General features: G+C 49.5%; 1 protein-coding gene across 4 annotated transcripts in view; it reads left to right on the top strand.

Moving 5' to 3' along the window:
- Window positions 1-20,804, top strand: part of ADGRD1 (adhesion G protein-coupled receptor D1) — a 186,567-nt gene that overhangs the window by 155,560 nt on the left and 10,203 nt on the right. For 2 of the 4 annotated variants that reach the window (XM_015431835.4, XM_005572634.5), the window contains 2 exons: window positions 8,438-8,504; window positions 10,899-10,965. In XM_015431835.4, the coding sequence (XP_015287321.3) occupies window positions 8,438-8,504; window positions 10,899-10,965 (134 nt within the window). Of the gene's footprint in view, window positions 1-8,437; window positions 8,505-10,898; window positions 10,966-16,823; window positions 16,973-20,804 lie in introns of all 4 variants that reach the window. The other 2 variants (XR_012420854.1, XM_065525075.2) reach the window with 2 other exon arrangements.

The raw sequence follows: 20,804 nt of genomic DNA on the forward strand, positions 1-20,804 counted from the left end.
GCAGAGTATATATATTTTCCATCCTTTTACTTTCTACTTATTTGTATCTTTGAACCTAAGGCATATCTCCTGTAAACAGAGTACAATTGGATTTTTAAAAATTGTCTGTCAATTTCTGCCTTTTGGCTGGGTCATTTAATCCTTTCACATGTAATGTTATGATATATATGGTGAATTCACATCAACAATTTTTCTCTTGGTTTTCTATGTGCTTACTGTCTGTTTTGTTTATTCTTCCTTTACTTCTTTCTTTTGAATTAAGTGAATATTTCCTAGTGTAACACTTTAATTCTCTTAATGATTTTTTCACTTTCTTTGGTTATTTTCCTAGCGATTGACCTAATGCTTACTATATACATCTTAGCATATTAGAATCTATTCCAAATTTATACTAAATCACAAGATATAAACATTATTTTTATATAGGCATATTCTCTCTTCCTTGTGTTCTGTGATTATTGTTATACATATTACATCTGTATAAGGCACAATTCAATAATACATTTTTATAACTATTGCTTTAATCTTGTATCTTTTAAAGAAGCCGGGATAAAAGGAGAGCAAGTACATATTTATAGAGTTATATTAACCTTCTTATTTCCTATTTCTGGTTCTCTGTATTTTTTTCCTGTGAATTTGAGTTTCCATCTGGTGGTGTTGCTTGCTATGTGTATATATGTTTCTGTGTGTGTTAAGATTACTTTTTGGGGTCATTTGCTTTCAGCCTGGAGAACTTTCTTTGTTATTTCTTGTAAGGCATGTCTGCTAGCAACAGATTTAGTTGTTGTTTATCTGGAAATGCCTTTATTTCATCTTCATTTTTAAAAAGTAGTTTTTCCAGATATAAGATTCTTTTCTGCCTTTCGTTCTTTGATTACGTCATCTCACTGCCTTCTGGCTCTGCTGTCTCTCATAATAAGTCAAGGCTCCATCTCACTGGGGCCCCTTGTATTTGAAGAATTGTTCTTCTGTTGATTCTGTCAAGACTTTCTCTTCGTATTTGTCTTTCAGCACTTTAACTCTGATGTGACTGGGTGTATATCTCATTGTGTTTACCTTTTTTTTTTTCTTTTTGTGACAGGGTTTCAGTCACCCAGGCTGGAGTGCAGTGGCACCATCTCGGCTCACTGCAGCCTCTGCCTCCCAGCCTCAAGCGATGCTTCCACCTCACCCTCTTGAGTAGCTGGGACCACAGTTACATGTCACCATGCCTGGCTAATTTTTGTGTTTTTGTAGAGACAGAGTTTCTCCATGTTGTCCAGGCTGGTCCTGAACTTTTGGGCACAAGCAGTCTGCCCACTTCAGCCTCCCAAAGGGCTGGGATTACAGGCGTGAGCCACCATGCCTGGCCCACGTTTTGGTGTTTTTTGAGCTTCTTAGATTAATTATCTTCATCAAATCTGGGAACATTTCAGCATTATTTATTGAAATATATTTTATGTTCCTTTGTCTCTCTCCTCTCTTTCTAATATTCCCATTATGAATAGGTTGGTGTGCTTAATGGTGTTCCACATTTCTCGGAGACTCTTGATTTTTCTTCGTTCTTTTTTTTCTTTGTTCTTCAAATTGCATAATCTTTCTTTATCTCTCTTCAAGTTCACTGACTCTTCTGTCAGTTTGGATCTATTTTGGAACCCTCTAGTGGAGTTTTAACATTTCAGTTATTATATTTTCAACTCCAGAATTTTCATTTGGTTCTTTTTTTAGAATTGTGATCTCTTTATTGCTATTCTGTGTTTGATGAGACAGGGTCGTTATGCAGTCCTTTACTTTTTCAACGATAGTTTCATTTAGTTCTTTGAACATATTTATAATGATTGCTTTGAAGTCTTTTTTTCTTTTTTTTTTTTGATAAATATGACAACTGAGCCTTCTCACAGGCAGTTTCTGTTGCCTAGATTTTTCCCTGTGTATGTGTCACACTTTCTGGTTTCTTTGTATATCTCATAGTTTTTTGTTGAAGACTTGTCATCTTAGATGATACATTGTAGCCACCCTTGATACAGATTCCCTCCTTCCCTGGCTTCTCCCTGCTTGCTTATTGATTTGTTTAGTAACTTGGCTGGACTATTTAGCAAGGTCTTTTTCCCTTGTGGTGTGATGGTGTGAGTCCTCTGAGGTCACTCCCCAGAGGGCAGCCTCAGGCATGTGCAGTCACCCTGGGATGACAGCGGTTTTAGCAGGGCACGCTGTCTCTTTCCATGGCCTCCCTCTCCAGCTCTCTACTTATGTTTGTGTAACACCATCTGCTAGGTTCCACTAATTGCCAGACTATGTCTCTGTTGTTTCCAACAATAGCTTGGGGCACATGCTGCTTTACAGCTTGATCTAATTAACTCCAGGCCCCTTTGTGGGGGTATTTTTGAGGCCAGTCTCTGAGGTTTGTTCTGACCCCAGGAAGACTCTTCTTAGCTGTTTCTTCCCTGGCTCGCTCCCGTAAACCAGCCGGAACACGGTTATCTTGGTGCTGTCATGGAGCCACCAGCTTCCTCTTCATTCCCTGCTGCAAAGGCTCCGTTCTTCCCCAGACCAGCTTAGGCTTGAACTTCTCCACTCTGTTTCAAATCGGTTCCCATGGGGAGCACTTTGGAGTTCTCTAACCTAATGGGTAGCTTCTTTTCCTGGGAAGAATTCCTGAGGTTCTGCTCTGGAGCTGCAGGCAAGGACAGTGGCCCACTTTTTGTGGAGTGACATGTCTGCCTCTCACGCAGGGCACTGGGTGGGGGAATAGCTTCAGATCTTCCGAGCTTGTCTCGCAGTGTAGAACCTCTGCCCCATGAGTCAGCAGAGATGAGGGCAGTGAGGCCCCAGGGTTCCGAGCCTGCCACACCTGGACAGACCCTGTGCACTATGAGTTGGAGGAGGAAGGGAGTCCCAACCTTTCAGCTGCTTTTACCTGGACTGGAGCTTCTAGAACACAAAGTTTGGGGGAATGAGAAATGCGGGCAGCCCTCCCCACCTCCCCCAGCCTGGAGAGATACCACAGCCCTGGACTGGGAGCTAGAGGGAGTAGAGCCCCGTCTTCTTGCCCACACCTACTTGGAGCAGAGCCTCTGTCACACCGAGCTGGGCAGGGAAGCAGGTTTTGGCTGAAGTGCCACAGACTCAGTCTTCTTAACAAGATTTAGTAGATTTTCTTGAGCCAATTTTTGTTAATTTGCTCTATACCCTTAGGGAAATGTGCAGAGACTTTAAATGATTATGTTTTTTAAAACTTTTTTTTCAGCGATAGCTGTCTCTGGGGAGGGGTCCGCTGAGCAGCTCGTGCTGTCATTCTGGGGAGGGGTCTGCTGAGCAGCTTGTGCTGTCATTCTGGGGAGGGGTCTGCTGAGCAGTTCGTGCTGTCATTCTGGGAGTCCGCTCCCCAGTGACGGGGCTTCCTTGCTGAGCTTTGCCCTTGCCCATCCCAAGGAGTCCCAGTGGGCACTGGAGGCTCTGGGTCGGGCTGTGCGTTGACACTCAGCATTCTCACAGTTGTTGTGGAACATTGACCAGACATGAGGGACCTGCTGCTTGTTTCGAATACATTTAATTTTCACAGTCTTCATTATGCAAGTAGCAGGTAAACAGGCTTACTTTGTGCTTTGAGTTGGCAAATGTAATTTATTTGAGGACTAAGTGGAGATAAATTATGCTCCCCTCGTGGCTCCCTGGGGAGACTGAAGAGGCCACTTGGGCAGCCACCTCCAGACTGCTGCTGGTCATGCAGGGAGCTCCCCCAGTCACACGGATGTCCTCTGTCCTGTCTCGCTGCTCACGCTGTATCATCACGAGGATGCTTTTGCACACACTGGTCCTGAGGTCAGTGTCCTCTGCCCTCCCTCCAGGTCACGTGTGACCTGCTTCTTCAGGCCTCTGTGATGCTCCAGAGAGGAGAGCTGCTCCTTCCGATGATATCTGACCTCATCAGGGAGGATTTAGAGGATGATTTACGGCCAACCATCTATAGTTTATTATAGTTTCTTTATGGATACAGTCATGTAATTTAGAGGCATATGTGCATGTGTGCGTGCACACACACACTCTCCATAAGCCACAGAAAAGACAGCTGGGGTGAACGAAAAGTGTCTGTAGGATTTGTTGCCAGAGTGAGAGGAATCTCTGTAGTGGGGCTGTCTATGTCGCCGATGGGATAGGGTTGGGGTGCATGTGTGACAGACAGAGGATCTAAACCAATACAGCCTGGAAGGATGTTTTATTTGATCTGCACAATACTAAAGGGAAAAAATGAAATATTTGCCAGTATTTTAAGATTGAGGGATTTTACACAAGATTACAAAGTTCTTTTGAAAAATGAGGAGATCTAATGCCCTGAGTTTATATTCCTCCTTGACAACAGTGGCTGGAACTGTGTGTTTTCTGATACCAAGGCGGCCCCAGTAGGAGACTGAGCTTGCAGTCCCTGACACAGTTCTCTGCAAATGGAGCGCTGGCTGTTTCTGTGAGTCCTGCAACCTCCATCTATCTCCCTGTCAGCTTTCCCTTAATTAATTTCATCAGGAGCCCGAGAACTGTGTCTTTCATTCCAAATGGATTGGAGCTGGCTACAAGCTGAAGTCGGGGGGTCTGCAGGCAGTTGGGCTCTCTCGACCTTCAGTTTTTAATTAAGGAGCTGGAGGCCCACCCAGAGCATGGCGGGGGGAGCCCCTGGGAGAGCGGCTTCTTCCTGCAGATTTCACCCTGCCCTTACTCTAGTTTTTGAGCAATATTATTTTTTGGAAACCTAGAGACTGTTCTGAAGCTGAGGTGGGGTGGTGGGGGCATCAAATCCACACCTTACCTTAAGGTGTTGTTGACTACTAGACTTGTGCTAGGAACTCTGAAGGGAGGGACAGATCCTCTGTCCTCAAGGAGCCCACAAGGAAGCCAGGAGAGCAGAGTGACAAGCATTGGAGAATTTACACATCACTGAAGCAGACAAGAAACTCTGATTGCAAACTCAGAGGTGAAGGGAATGTAGCTCGTTTTATTTTTCTTTATTGCAACTTAGTTTCTTTTGTGAGCTCCTATTCCTCTGGGGACAAAACTTAATCTTCGTTCCAGGCCCCCCCTTTCTCTGAAGCTGCATTTTCATTCCAGGGAGATTGCATAATGCCACGATCACAGGAGGGGGATCAGTCAGGGCAGGCTGGCAAGGCTGCGATAACAAACAGCTTCCATCCCTCCTTGGTTTTAAAGAACAAACATCATTTTCCTGTGCACGCGACATGTCCACGGTGGTGGACAGTGAAGAGCCCAGGCAGATGGAGTAGGCACCGCCTCGAGCCATTGCTGGATGCTGTGCAAGGGAAGGGGTCAGAGAGGACACTGCACTGGAAATCATGTGCTCAGCCCATAAGACACGTGTCACTTCTGTACACAACTCAGTGCCCAGAGCCAGCCCCATGGCCTCAAGAACCCTGAGGGGCAGGAATGCGGACCTCCCCTGTGCCCACATGTGGGGCATCTGGAAATAGGTGGCACCAGTGACTTCCACAGTTCCCTGGTATTGTCTCCCTCTACCCCATCTGTCGGGACACCTTGCCCCTGTGCCCATCCTCCTAGGCCTTCGCTTCACCCACCTCGGTTAATCTCTCAACACATGCTCCTCACCTGCCCCTGAATCTTAGGGGCAGATGCCAAGGACAGAACCAGTCTCGTCCCTCTAAAGGTCACCGTGTTGCAAAGAGGAGCACACAAAGTAAATGTCTCTGATGATAGGGCCAGAGGGACTTAAATTGTTGGCAGAAGCATGTTCCAGGTCTGCCCGGGTTACTGTGTGAGAGTTTCAGACAGCAGTGGTGGGAAAGGGGTGAGGTCTGAGCTGGTTGATGATAGAGATTATTGCAGGATTAGCTGCATCATCGAGGGGCTCATGATTCAGAGACAGTGTCTGTCATCCTCACGTCCTAATGATGAAGGCACTCACTATGTTCCCATGGTCTGAGCACAGAATTTCGGCTGGTTCCTTGCAGCTGCACAGCTGGTCCCGGGCAGCCCCAGGAATAGAACGAGGTGTCATCTGGACCCAAAGCCCATGCTCTTCCCACTCACTGTCTTCTCCATCCTACTGCCCCTCTCCTTATCCTCCCACTTAGGAATGTTTTCTTCTTAAAAAGCCCCACAAACTCACTCACGCAGACTTCGTAGCTTCTGTAGCTCATTTTGGAGAAAGCAGACAGCGGGGCCCACCCTGTTCTCAGACAGACCCTTGCCCATGGCTTGGCCTCTGCTGGACGCAGGGGTAGATGCAGGGGAAGAAATGGCAGCGGAGCTCACATAGGGAAACTCAGAGTGACCAGATGACAAAGGCCCACAGTCACTGCTGGGCCCCAACTGTGTACCTCTTCCACAGAGGCCGCCTCGTCTCCTTCTGGACAACTTTATTGCTCAGACATTCTGTAATGCATTTAAATCCTTTTGACATTTAAAACAAAGTATTTCAGAGACAAGGCTGTCCAGGAAATGTCTTTCCAGGGTAATTAACTTAAAATCCAAACCCTGACATTTGGAAGGGCAAGAACGGTGTGTACTCTGCCCCCAGAGGGCACTGGAGGACTGTGGCCTGGAGGCACTCGGGCGGGTGCTGGAGCCGGGGGTGGGTGCCAGGAGCCACCTTCCCTCCTCCTCCTTCCTCTGGAGCAGAAATCTCCAAGAACCTGTGTGACCTCAGATACTGAGGCAGAGAGCCGCATGCTCTTCATGGGCTTCCATCGCCCCCGCTGCTATCCCAGGAATCCGAGATGTGCCAGGAGCTGCTTCTCCTGAGCATCCTCCTGTGGAAAAGGTTCAGGGGTGGAGTAAGGAGCTGGTCCTTTGCAGTCTCTCGATCTCTCTCCCATCCTTCCCTGCAGAGGGAGCAGAGGAGAGAGGCTGCTGTGCTCAGGGTGGCTGCACCAGAGCAGGCCCCGTGGACGATGCTGCACTTTCTGAGTAACCAGAAGTGTGTTCTTTTCAGAAACAGATTCCCATTCGTGCAGGATCTGTTTCAAAGCTCACAGGTGCATGTGGAGGCAGAGCCATGTTTCCAGACAAATTCCATGGATGGCTGAGCGTGAGAAGTGTTGCAATGCGATCTTCCTTTTGGAGAGTCATGAGACACATTAGCACACAAAACCTCTGCGCTTTAAAAGTGAAAGTAGAGGCCAGTTCAGATTTGGGTTGGGTGAGTTTCTAAAAGTAGTTTGACCATAGAGTGTTTTCGTTGCAGAATGACGAAGCTCTGGGGACTGCTGTGATCCAGATGCTTTCTACCTCATTCATGGACCTCCCTTCTGTCACCACCCCCAAAAGTCTCACTTGGCTTTGTCAAATATTAAACACATTTAATTTATCACTCTCAGTTTCAAGTAAGAGAAATCCAACTTGAACTGGCTAAGGCAAAAAGGGAATGTAATGGCTCATGTAACAAAAAAGTTCTAAGATGCTGGACTTCAGATATGGCTTGATCCATGAGCTTAAGTAATATAATCAAGATTTTGTCTTCTTTTTCCATCTCTCAGATCTGATCTCCTGTGTGTTGGAGCCACGTACTCTCTCGTGGTGCCAAAATGGCTGCCCGGACCCCAAGCTCACTGACATCCTTATCCTCTTAGGGGCTTGGTGGAAAAGAGAGTTTCTTCTCAGCAGTTTTGAAGAAAGCCCTTGATTGAGTCCCATTGGGCCAGCCAGGGTCACCTGCCCATCTTTGAACCAATAGCTGTGGCTGGGGGATTTGACGTTCCAGTCAGCCAGTCCTGGGTCACATGCCTCAGAGCTAGGATGGAACCAACCCGCCTGGACCTCATGGAAAGATGGAGTGTGATGGGTTCCCTAAGGAAATTTTGGGCTCAAATACTATAAGAATGTGGACCGTGTGCGTGGCAAAGTCAGCCATATCCAATGTCCCCTTAGTCCCAACTGATCTCCCACCTTTCCCCTGCTGCTCTAGAACAGGACTTCTCAACCAACACTATGGATACTTGGGCTGGGTGACTCTTGTGGGGCAGTCTTGTCGGGTGCTTAGCAGGAGCCCTGGCCTCTGCCTGCCTGATTCCATCCCATTATGACAACCCTAGATGACTTAAGCCATTGCCAGTTGTCTCTTGTGGGGCCACCTTGGCCCTGGTTGAGAACCACAGGTCTAGATAGACCAAGCTGAGCTTCCCTTCCTGCCAGTCACAACGCGCCACATCTCACCCACATGGTTTGTTTTGATGAAGACTCATACACTTTCTTGTCTAGTATATAAGTGTGAACATGTGAGTATGAGTGTGAGTGTGTGTGATTCCTTTGTTTAGACTAAAAGTTCTTTGAGGATAGGGGCTGTTCTGTGTCCCGACAAGTAGCACATAGTTCCCCCTCCGTATACATATATCAGGTGTACAAGGAATGAAGAAAGGAAGGGAGGGAGCGGGGAGGAGGGAGGCAGGGAAGAAAAGTGGAGCAAGTGAACATGATGTTCTCTGATCTTCTGCAGGTTTCCCTCTTCTGATCTGCATCATTTCACTGTCATTTGCCATGGACAGTTACGGAACAAGCAACAAGTAAGTGCAGGGCTTTGCCTTGCTTTTGGCAGGCGTTCCATGGAACCAGTTGTGGTGAGGAGCCCCATGGCTCTTGCTTGCCTGTGGGTTCTGGGTGCAGGGGTGCTGTGCAAAGCTGGCTCCCACAAGCCCAGGCAGTGAGAAAGTCGTGGTCCAGGGAGAGGGAGAAACAACCCAGCTGTGCTCTGGACATTTTTGGGCCTTGGAACTAGCAACAAAGACTACAGAGCGCCTCCAGGAATAGCAGGGGGCCTGTAGGAGTTTCTGCTTGGAAATTTTTCACCCATGTGGTCTTCTCAGACACAGCTCTGGTCATCCACGGAGGCTGAATTGTGACCCTTTCACCCTTTCTTGGGGTGGTCAGCAAGGGCACTGTGCAGACCGTGTGCCCAGTAACTGACAGCAGGGCAGCTACCTGCATGTTGGAGTGCATGGGGCCTGCTGTGTGCCAGGCAGGTGGTCTCAAGGGTCCCGTTGCTTGGATAGTAGGGAATGGACCTTATGATGTCAGTATCTCCTGCTGCCACTTGAAATGCAGCTCATGGGCCCACAGTTGTGTCAGGAAGAGGATGGGATGATGCTGTGGGACCAGATCAGCTGTTCAGGTTCCAGAAATATGATTTTCTTTCCTTACGAGTTAAAGAGCTTTCACTCAAATGTCTCTTGGAAGCTGCTACCTGTTCCAGCCAAGCTGAGAAACCACTGAGTGAAAACGTGGAAGATAAATATTGACGGTGCTTACAAACAAAGGAAGCTGGGCATTTTCACAGCTTCAAAATGAGATAATAGTACAGATGAATAGTGAAACTGGGAGAAATCCAGCCTTTTCCACGTTGGTGCAGGTTTCCTGAAGGCGAAGCATTTGTAGAAGGCAGTGTTTGAGAGCACGTTGAAACAGGCGTGGTTATGCAGACCACTGTTCTGGCCCATCCTTTCAATTCTGGATGCTGTTAGAAGTTGAGGGACTAATTAGAAGAAGAATGTTCTCCTCAAACACAGCTCGATGACATTTGTTCCCTTTTATCGCATCTAGAGCTTGAGGATGCTGGGCTCACCCACAGTCCTGAGTCCCAGGGTCTGACTGTAATATAAGCCTTTCCCACACTCTTGCCCGAAAGCCAGGCAGCACCAGCCAGGTTCAGGAAGCTCACCGGGTTTCCAAACAGGATAAGGTATCTATCCTGTTGACTTAAAATTCTGCATGAAATGCTGGAAAGCACAATCTCTCTCTTTGCAGAAGCATCCCACTCTCTGGAGAGCTGGTTTGAATCGCGCCTCTGCAGAGGTACCATTCAGACTTGCGGTGCATTTTCCTTTTAAACGGTGCCTCCTCAGATGAGAGGTTTCTCCTCTCCACACTCCGGGTGTGCAGCCACGAATGAGCCTCTTACAGGCGCTATCACTTGTTTTGGGGCATTTGCTGTTTCCTGGTCTGGGAGGTTCGGGAAGGAGTGGGGGCAGGGAGGCAGTTTGCCCACAGTGAAGTCACCTGAGCTTTTTAGGGCTCCGATTCCTCATCTGCAGGATGGGAGTGATCATAGCGCCCACCTCAGGGCCAGCATAGGAGTAAATGAGATGGAGTTTGTTGTGCATTGGGGCAGACCTGCTGCTCAGTGAGCAGTCACCGAGGGAGTGAAATAAGCCAGCCCCAGGGAGACGCCACATTGTGTGCTAGTGAGGACTGCACCACGCACCTGCCCAGATCCAATTAAAGGCACTCCAGGTCCTTGGGAAACAGTGTCCCAGGAGTCAAGAAGATGAGACGTCCTAGGGAATCTTAGGCTCTTGACAGTGCCATAGGCTCTGGAGATGAAATTGTGAAGGAGCTGACTTTTTTTTTTCTTTTTTTTTTTTGCCTGAGTTCTGGGCATCACTTCTCAGAGGCCAGATCCTCAAACCGGACCCTCCTCTCAGGACATCAGAGCAATCACTAAGACCCTCTGGAACCTTTCCTCTCAGTTGGAGGGCGCTGAGGGAGTGGAACTGACCCCGAGCTTTGGGCGTATGGGAATGGTCAGGTGCTGTGTCACTGACGACTCATCGGTATGGTCATCCCTCGCAGAAGGCCCCTATTGGGTCATATTTGAAGTGCTCTGCAGGAAAGCCAGTCCCCAGCAAAGGTCTCCTTCATAATGAAATTAAAATCTATTTTGGATTTTGGCTAAACTCTCCAGAGGTTGCTGTCCTGGTCTGCAAACCTGGAAAACCCTTTAAGAATGAGACGTGGGATCATCATGGATAAAAATACATTTGCAGGGATTAGGAAAGTTGTATGGCTGCCCCAGGTGGACCCTGTAGCTGAGAAAGACATCACCTGAGCAACTACTTTTGGATGAAGGTACGCTGGCAGGTGGAACGAGGTGGTTGAAGTAACGGCTCTGCTTCCCTCCGCAGTTGCTGGCTGTCCTTGGGGAGTGGCGCCATCTGGGCCTTTGTAGCCCCTGCCCTGTTTGTCATCGTGGTAGGTTTCCTGCCCTTGTGGGCGCAGAGTGGGGCTGGGGAGGGGCAGGAGGAGAGGGTGCCGGGCTCTGGAGATGGCGCGGGGCTCCCTGAGGAGCTTCTGAAGGATGCAGTGGCGTTCCTTGGTCACTCCTTGCTAGGGCTCCTCTGGACCAGTGACTGAGGGTCTTATTTCCCTGAACGCTCAGGAAGGCGGTGCTTTCCAGGCGGGTCCACTCAAGGCCCAGGGCTCTTCCAGCCGAGGCGTCAGGTGCAGGCACACAGCCCTGAGAACGGCACAGGCGCAGGCTCGTCCTTCCCCATCCTCCGGCGCCTTCTCACCCGCCCGCTCACTCCTTGCTCAGGAGTCACCAGGACTCCAAGGCTGCAGAGGGGAATCTCAGCAGAAGCCTCCAGGGAACCACACATAACAGTTACAGTGGTTTGCAAGTGACAGAAAACCCAACTGAGAGTTTGTTGTTGTTTTTGTCTTTGTTTTTTTGAGACGGAGTCTCGCTTTGTCGCCCAGGCTGGAATGCAGTGGCGCGATCTCACTGCAACCTCTGTCTCCTGGGTTCAGGCGATTCTCCTGCCTCAGCCTCCCGAGTAGCTGGGACTACAGGCATGTGCCACCATGTCCAGCTAATTTTGTATTTTTGGTAGAGACGGGGTTTCACCATGTTGGCCAGGCTGGTCTCGAACTCCTGACCTCAGGTGATCCGCCCTCCTCTGCCTCCCAAAGTGCTGGGATTACAGGCGTGAGCCGCTGTGCTCGGCCCCAACTCAGAGTTTAAACACGGATGGGGATTTACGGGCTCCTGAGTCAGGCCCATCTGTGGGGAGGCTGGGCCCAGGGCTCCTGCACCTGCGCTGGGATGAGGCTCGTCTCTCATCTTCTCTGCCTCCCCGGATGGAAACCGAGGCTTTCCCCAGCACTCCCCGCGCAAGCCCCAGGCTGGTTCTCATTGGCTGTGGTGAGTCATGTGTCTGTCCCAGAACCAATCAGGGAAATGGGGTGGAGTGGAGTGATTGGCCAGGTCTGCCCCACGTGATTTCCCTGCGCCGTTAGCACCGGTGGACACCGGGAGCTGCTGGCGTGGTGGGGTCGTGATCAGAGGGGTGACCTCGGCAGAGGCTGTGCTTTCTCCGCTGTGCCTCCACGTCCCTGCGTCTGAGGGCCCTGCCTGGTTGGGCCCGGGCTGCGCGTCCTGGCCCAGGCGTCCCGTCTGCAGGTGGGGTCAGGACCCCGCAGCGCGCTGGAGCAGCTCCCTGGGCTGAGGCGCGTCAGGGGCCCGGGGGCGTTGGGCCGCGCGCCACCCGCCGAGGGGCTGGAGTCTGTGGGGGCAGAGCGGTCGCAAGGGAAAGGCTTGTGGCATCAGAACCTCCCTCAGCGTCTGCACAGCTCCGAGGGCTGGTTTTTCTTTCAGTGAATCGCTGTCGGCTGCAGAGGGGACCTCTGGGGCTGTGCGGTTGAGCTCTTAGGGCCTCCCCAGGGCTGCGCGAGGATCACCTGCCATCGCTTTACCAACCCCGCCCTTTAAAGAGTGGCAGAGGCTTCAGTGAGAGGTCCTCGCGCTCCCTGGGCGTCTGGGAGGACGACTAATTCTGTCGGCCAAAATGCAGAAACGCTTTCCGAACGGACTCCAGGCCCCTCGGTCATCAAACTCCTGGCTGGAGCATGGCCAGTGGGAGGGGGTGTAAAGGACGTTCAGTGACAGAGGGTGGGAAGGGAAGTTGTATTCAAGTCTGCTGTTTTTTTGTTCTCTCTCTCTACTGACTTCAACCCTCTGGAACCGCAGGGCCTGGGCAGAACAGGCCCCTGTCTCAGACATTGTCCTGGTCATCTGGCTTTCATGTCTCACCGTGGTCAGTGACAGCTGGGGTTCCGAGGTGGCTCTGCGTGGCTCCTTCACCACCCACACGGCGTGGGGCCCAGCGCCAGGAACCCACCACCCCTGTGTCTCCCAGCTTCACTCGAGTCCCTTTTGTCATTGCTGAGGGGACGTTACCTTCAGGGCCCCATCCCCACCCCACTCCTTGTTGTCAGTGGCCATCATTCCTGGAGGACAGAACGAGTCCTCAAACTCATTACATAATTGAATGGCCTGGGGAGTTTTTTGTTTTTTGAGACAGTCTTTGCTCTGTCACCCAGGCCTGAGTGCAGTGGCATGATCTTGGCTTACTGCAACTTCTGCTTCCTCGGTTCAAGGAATTATCTTGCCTCAGCTGGGACTACAGGCAGGTGCCACCAAGCCCAGCTAATTTTTGTATTTTTAGTAGAGAGAGGGTTTCACCATGTTGGCCAGGCTGGTCTCAAACTCCTGACCTCAGGTGATCCACCCGCCTCGCTCTCCTGAAGTGCTGGGACTGCAGGCGTGAGCCACCGCACCCGGCTCTGGGAAGCTTTAAGAGTATTCCTGCCTGAGCTCCACCTCCTGAAGTTTTGGCTTCTTGGCCTTTAGAATCTTCCAGATGATTCTCAGCACAGCTGGCTTGAGGTCCTTATGCCCTCCTGGGATATTGGTAGCAACAGGCAGATTGGAAGGGGAGCAAGAGCTGAATGGGGCAGCCTTAAAAGATTCCAGATTCAAGTGCGGAGGTCAGCAAACTGCAGCAGTGTGGCCCACCACCTGCCTTTGTAGACTGAGTTTTCTTGGACACAGCCATGTCCATTGATTTGCTTGTTGTCTGTGGCTGCTTTCAGGCTAAAACAGCTGAGCTGAATAGTTGCAACAAAGACTGCATGGCCTGCAAAGCCGAAAATACTAACTGGCTCTTGGCAGAAAGCTTATCAACCTCTGGGTCAGGGGGTGCCATGGAGGTTCCAGCCGACCCCTGCAGGGAGTGCTGTGGAGGGGGATTGGGGGTCTTGTCCCTCTCATCTCTTCAGAGGATCCCAGGGTTTGTGCCATCTGGGTCAATTCCTCATTTACCCACAAGACCTCAGCCTTATTTCCAGATGAAGAAAGCAGGTTTTGGGATAACAAGTATCGCATGACCCCATTTGTTTAAAAAGTTAAAAGCTCTATATGGGTACATACTCACATGTGAACATATAACTGAATAAGAAAATGCCTGGACAGATGCACACAAAATAATGGTTCCCTAAGGAGAGGTTTGGGTTTGGGGAGTATGTGCTTCAAGATTATATGCATCTAAAAATACCCACGTATTGCCTGCATAATATGAAAATTAAAAACTTTTAGGAAGCTGTGTGTTTGCATTAGGACATGCAGTTTCCCTGTGTCCTGGCAAAGTTCATCCTGAAAAGGCAAGAATTTGGGAGACAGCAAAGGGTCACTGTGGGGCCTGCTGGGCCTAGGGTTGAGGAGAAAAGGGCAGAACCGAGCCACTTCCAGTAACACCCCCACCAGGCATCTACTGCCAAACACACACACTGCCCACTGTCCCTTCTCAAATTGTTCTCTGCTATGAGGCAGGGAAATGGCTTTTCATTCACTCTGTGATTCCAGTTACACAAAATGCGAACATGCCCATAGGCCCAGCATTTCGTGGTGTCTTAGTCTCTAGGGCTGCCGTAACAGGACCACAGCCTGCACAGCTTAAATTTATTTTTTCACGGTTTTGGAAGCCAGAAGTCCAAGATCGAGGAGGTCGCCAGGGTTGGTTTCTCCCGGGGCCTCTCTCCTTAGCTCGTAGATAACTATCTTTTCCCTGAGTCCTCACATGGTTTTCACTCTGTGCATCTGCGTCTTAATCTCCTCTTAAAATAAATGACTGCTTAGGCCAGTCATTGGATTAAAGCTCACCCTAGTGACCTCGTTTTAACATAATTACTTCTTTAAAGAACCTGTCTCCAAATGGTCTTGTTCTTAGGTACAGAGGCTTAGGGCTTCATCATATGAATTTGAGGGGGCAGAGTTCAGCCCATAACACCTGATTTTCCAGAAGCCACAGAGCCTAGACACCCCATTCCCCAAAGAACAGGGACTCTGTGGATGTCAGGGGCACTTTAGCCTGAGCCTTCAAAATGGCTTGTTCTCTGCTGGCCCCACTGAGGAAAGAAGGAAAGTGCCTCCAGGTCTGGGGAGGAGAAGGAGTCTCTTTGATTTAAAATCTTTGTCTCCCTTGGGGAGAAGCCAGGGTAGCTGTATGTCTGTATAGAGACAGTTAGAGATACGTTTACAGACATATATACAGAGGTATAGATGCAAACAGATACATAGAGACTGATACACAGATACATACAGATACAAATATAGGCAGATACATGGATACAGATACAAATACAGATATAGAGATGCATTGCTATAGATGCATAGGTACAGAAAACATAAATGTAGATACAGATACATACAGATGCTCCTGAACTTACAATGGGATTAAGTCCTGATAAACTCATCGTAAGCAGAAAAATCATAAATTGAAAATGCATTTAATACATATAACCTACAGAACATCATAGCCTAGCCCACCTCAAACATTCTCAGAACTCTTACATTAGCCTAGAGTTGGGCAAAATCATCTAACACAGCCTATTTATAATGCAACATTGAATATCAAATGAAATTTATTGAATACTGGAAGTGAAAAACTAGTTGTATAGGTTTGCGGAGTACAGTTTGTACTGACATGTATTGCTTTCACACCACTGAAAAGGTGAAAAATTGTTACTCAAACCTCCCTAAGTTAGGAACTGCCTGTAGATACATGTAGATACAGATACATAGATACGAATACCTAAATACAGACAGACATACTGCTGTGGTTTGAATGCTTCCCTCAAAGTTCATGTAACTTAATTTCCAGTGCAACGTTCAGAGAGGTGGAACCTTAGGAGCTGATTCGGTCGTTCAGAGAGGTGGAACCTTAGGAGCTGATTCGGTCATGAGGGCTTTGTTCTTGTGAATGAGTTAACACTGCTATTGTGGGAGTGGGTTCATTACTGAACGAGTGGGTTTCTGATTAAAAGATAAGTTTATCCCCCTTCTTTCTTATCAGGGGAACCAGCCCCCAATATTTCAACATAGGTTCTTTTCTATTTTCCCTAAGTGTCGGCCGGTCTGAGAAATAAAGGGAAAGAGTACAAAAGAGAGAAATTTTAAAGCTGGGTGTCTGGGGCAGACATCCAATGTCAGCAGATTCTGTGATGCCCCCTGAGCCGTAAAACCAGCAAGTTTTTATTAGTGATTTTCAAAGGGGAGGGAGTGTACAAATAGGGTGTGGGTCACAGAGATCACATGTTTCAAGGGCAACAGAATATCACAAGGCAGATGGGCAGGGCAAGGTCACAAGGCCAGGGCAAAACTAGAATTACTAATGAGGTTCCCTGTCCTGCTATGCACACATTGTTATTGATAAACATCAGGAAACAGGGTTTAAGGGCAGACAACCAGTCTGACTAAAATTTACTAGGCAGGAATTTCCTAATCCTAATAAACCTGGGGGCGCTGCAGGAGACTTGGGCGTGTTTCATCACTATCTACAACCGCATAAGGCAGACACTCCCAGAGCAGCCATTTTAGAGCCCCCCCCCCAATGCATTCTTTTCCCAGGGCTGTTACTTATTAATACGCCTTACTGGGGAAAGAATTCAGCGATATTTCTTACCTGTTTTTGACAATAAGAGAAATATGGCTCTGTCCTGCCTGGCTCCCAGGCAGTCAGACCTAATGGTTATCTGCCCTGTTCCCTGAACATCGCTGTTATCCTGTTCTTTTTAAAAGATGGCCAGATTTCATATTGTTCAAACACACATGCTTTACCAACAATTTGTGCACTTAACGCAATCATCACAGGGTCCTGAGGCGACACACATCCTCAGCTTACAAAGATGACGGGATTGAAAGAGTATTGATTGGGGAAGTGATAAGTGTCCATGAAGTCTTCACAATTTATGTTCTTCTGTCACGGCTTCAGCAGGTCCCTCCGTTCGGGGTCCCTGACTTCCCGCAACACCCTCTCTCTGTGCTCTCTTGCTTTTCCGACCTCTGCTATGGTACAGTGCCGCAAGAAGACCCTTACCAGATGCAGGCCCCTCGACTTTGGATTTCCCAGTCTCCCAAACTGTAAGAAATAAATCTCTGTTCTTTATAAATTACCCAGTCTGTGGTATTCTGTTACAGTAGCAGAAAACAGACTGAGGCACACACTGTTGTGTAAATTCCATATTTGTATATGTGTGTATGTACCTGTATAGCCCTTTCATTGTGAAATAGTGGTGTCCATTTCAATGTTTTTTCACAAATCAACATTCTGGTGACCCTGAGCTAAGTCAAGAAACAGAACACCAGGATTCCTATGCAGTCCTGCCTCCGTCCTCCTACCAGAGCGCACCGTGATCTTGGCCTTCAGAGTAGCCACGAGAGCTTTGCTTTACAGTTCTGCTGCCTCCATGTGCATTCCTGTTTTTCTTCTGCAACGAGGCCTGTGGGTTGTTTCTTTGACATCTGTCTGCCTTGAGTGACTTGTTGCTGTTCTAATGGGGAGATGCTTGGCTGCTGGAATATCCATGGTACTCTACACTGTATACGCCTCACTCCCAGGGCATTTTCTGATTCATAGTTGAGTGTGGGTGTACCATACGGCCAGGCAAGGATGAGGGTGAGTGAAATGGAGTGAGGGTCTGATTCTGTTTTATATTTTCATGAAATGTCAGATTTGTGCCACTCACAGCCACAGTCCCCCACTTAACTGCACCGGTACAGGATTGGAGGCCATGGCGAGCTGCTCCTCCACTCACAGCCACAGTCCCCCACTTCACTGCACTGATACAGGACTGGAGGCCATGGCGAGCTGCTCCTCCTCTTATGAAGCTACAGCAAATGTATCATCCTGATAAGATGGAAAAAATGTGCCTGGAAAATGAAAGCAGACTGACCCAGATTAAAAGAAAAAAAAAGACCCAGCAAAATCTTTGGAGAAAAAGGAAAGATGATGAATTCTGACAAGTAATAATGTGATCAGCTTAACTGTTATGAAACACTTATAGTAGATCTTATGCAAAGCGGTCAAGATAAAGGCCTTGAAATCTCAAATTAATCACTTGTAGCATTTCACGTTGGCAAAACATTTTGCTGCAAGTTGATCATCCTTTCAGTGGCCTTGTCAGAAAAGTCTGGGAACAGTCATGTGTGCATCTTTCAGCTTAACAGCGAGAGGTCTGGGGCAGAACCACACTTTATAGCCTCCAGTGGCAAAGCAGGAGTGATGATGAGACCCTGAGCTCAGGTGGGGTGTTGGTTGTGATGGGACCCTGAGCTCAGGTGGGGTGTTGGTTGATGAGAACTCTGCACTCACTCAAGTTGCTCGAGATCCTCTCCAGCATCTCCAGGCATCTCTCTCATGGGTCCCAGGCTTCATGGTTTCTCCATCCCCTGAATCACTGGAACACTGCATCACTAACTTTCTATTCCACCTGACCCCAAGGACACTGCTCAGTTCACAGGAAATGGGTTTCATATTATTTCCTTTTAATTTATAATTGTTTAAAACTAAAATTTAGTTAAAGAATTTGATTTTTGAATTGGCAACACAAAATTGAAAGGAAAAGCTTGAGAATCTATGCATAAATGTGTCTGCCTATGTGTGTTTCTGCATTCCCTGGTTTCCACCCTCCCTCCAAACAGGTAACCTGTGATGCTGGTTTCATGGGTATCCAGGCAGTTTGTGCAGATAGGGGGACTATAACTACATCTCCACCCCATCGCGGCCTTCAGTGTATGTGGGGGCTGTGGCTTCTTCACCAACAAAGAGCTGCCTCAGTCTGTCTCAGACCCAAAAAGTGCTCCATAGAGTGGGTGTGCACGGCAGCCCCGCCCTCCTATCTGGGTGTGAGCGGCAGTCCCGCCCTCCTATCTGGGTGTGAGCGGCAGCCCCGCCCTCCTGTCTGGGTGTGAGCGTCAGCCCCGCCCTCCTGTCTGGGTGTGAGCGTCAGCCCCGCCCTCCTGTCTGGGTGTGAGTGTCAGCCCCGCCCTCCTGTCTGGGTGTGAGTGGCAGCCCCGCCCTCCTGTCTGGGTGTGAGTGGCAGCCCTGCCCTCCTGTCTGGGTGTGTCTGTCAGCCCTGCCCTGCTCTCTGTGTGTGCGTGGCATCCCCGCCCTGCTGTCTGGGTGTGGACGTTCAGGTTGTTTGCAGTCCTGTTACAGATCAGTCCCTTGCCTGTGTCAGTGGGCGAGGTACCCGGAATAGAAATCCCTCAAGGGAAAGGGCATGAGTTGCAGAATGGCAGAGTCAGGAACTAGGGAAATCTCCACCCCCAAAACAAGGAAAGAACTGGAAGAATTGTTTTGAAAAAATATTCGGAATTCTAGAAACAAAGGCATGCACACCAAAAGCATTTATTCAAGAAAAACTTCTGAATCTCAGTAAGAAGAGCAAGCAGAGTCTGTGGCAATTTGACTTGGGGCAACTTTCATTTCCACCCTCCCTCTGTGTGATGCTGTAGCCACCACTGGAGGCACAAAAGTGCTTCCCAGGCAGATGGCCAAGGCCAGCCTGCCCCGAGGGCACGGGCCACACTCACACATCAGTGACCATCAGTGGTCTGCAGTTGAAATCCCCGCTCCTTGAAGTAATAACTGCACATTAATCGCTTAAGCTTTTGCCACTGTCCTAGTTGAATGGAATCATCACTGCATTTGAAAGCCACTGACCTGTCATCTGTGCTGCTCCCGCTTTCTGCTCCTGGTTTTCTTGTTGTTGTTATACAGTGAGGTTGGCTGGAGGGCATCCGCGTTTCTGGACATGCTCTTTGTGCAGATGCCATGCTGGGTGGCTAATATGTTCACTTATTTTCTCTTCCCTGGCCTTGGGACACTTCTATTATTAGCCTCACTTTACAGATGGGAAAATAAGGGCAACTAAGGTGCATCAGACTATCAGCTGAGCTGGGCATGAGCTGAGCTGCCAGGTGTTGAGGTGGTCAGTGAAAACAGGAGCTGAGGAGGGAACAGTTGGGGTGCTCACTGCCACAATAGTGTCCTAAAGGGCTAGGCAGGAGGGGGCAGTCCCACCATGCACTGTTCTCCCCCAGAGAACAGCACCAGGAGGGTCTGAAGCCTCCGTGCGGACAGGACCATCTCCTGCTGAGAGAGCCCTGAGCGGATGGATGGCTTCTGCTGATTCCTGGGCTTGGGAGCTGTGCGAGGAGGAAGGGGAAGGGCTCACAGTGGAAAAGTCCTGGGCACAGAAGGTGCCTTCAAGGCCCCTAGGGTGAGGCGGCCTCAGCTGGTGCTTCCGAAAGGCCTGGCGCGGGCGCCTAGTCCAGGGGTGCAGATGTGTGCAACCACGAGGTTGGCCCATCCCGTGTGGGGCCCAGCGGCTTGCTCTCTGACTGCAGCTCCCTTCAGAGACTGCCAGACTCTGGCTGCACCCAGGCTGGCGTAGGGACAGCAGCTGCCCTGTGAGGCCGGCCGGGTAGAGTCCTGTTCATTGCCTGAAAGTTCGTGCCTGAGAGCTCACCCAGAGGACTTTCCGCTGGAGCTGCTCCTTGCTGCCTCTGTACACGGCCTCAGAATTTTTCAGACACAAGAGAGAAGGCTAACCCTCACCCTAACCCTGCAGCCAGAGGACGTTAGGGGACTCCTCCCTGCTGTGCCTGCCTCGCCAGCCTCCTACTGAGGGAGCTGCCCAGGTGAGGGGCAGGTTGTGCTGAAGCCTCTATCAGGGGCCCCTCAGTGCCCCGCCCAGCCATAGGTCCCAACGGGAGCCTTCCAGCAGTTTCCCAGCAAGGAGGGGCATTGGCAGGAGATGATGACGCTCAGCCGCAGCTTCTGTGGCTCACACAGCCACAGGCCCGGGCCGGGTGGGAGATGAGAGCCAGCTGCTGGGCTGGGGCCTGGCACTTGAGCAGTCATTTGCACAATAGGCACCGTCATTCTCATCACCTGGGGCACGGAGGC

The sequence above is a fragment of the Macaca fascicularis genome, chromosome 11, assembly GCF_037993035.2.
Source record: "Macaca fascicularis isolate 582-1 chromosome 11, T2T-MFA8v1.1".
Taxonomy (NCBI): Eukaryota; Metazoa; Chordata; class Mammalia; order Primates; family Cercopithecidae; genus Macaca; species Macaca fascicularis.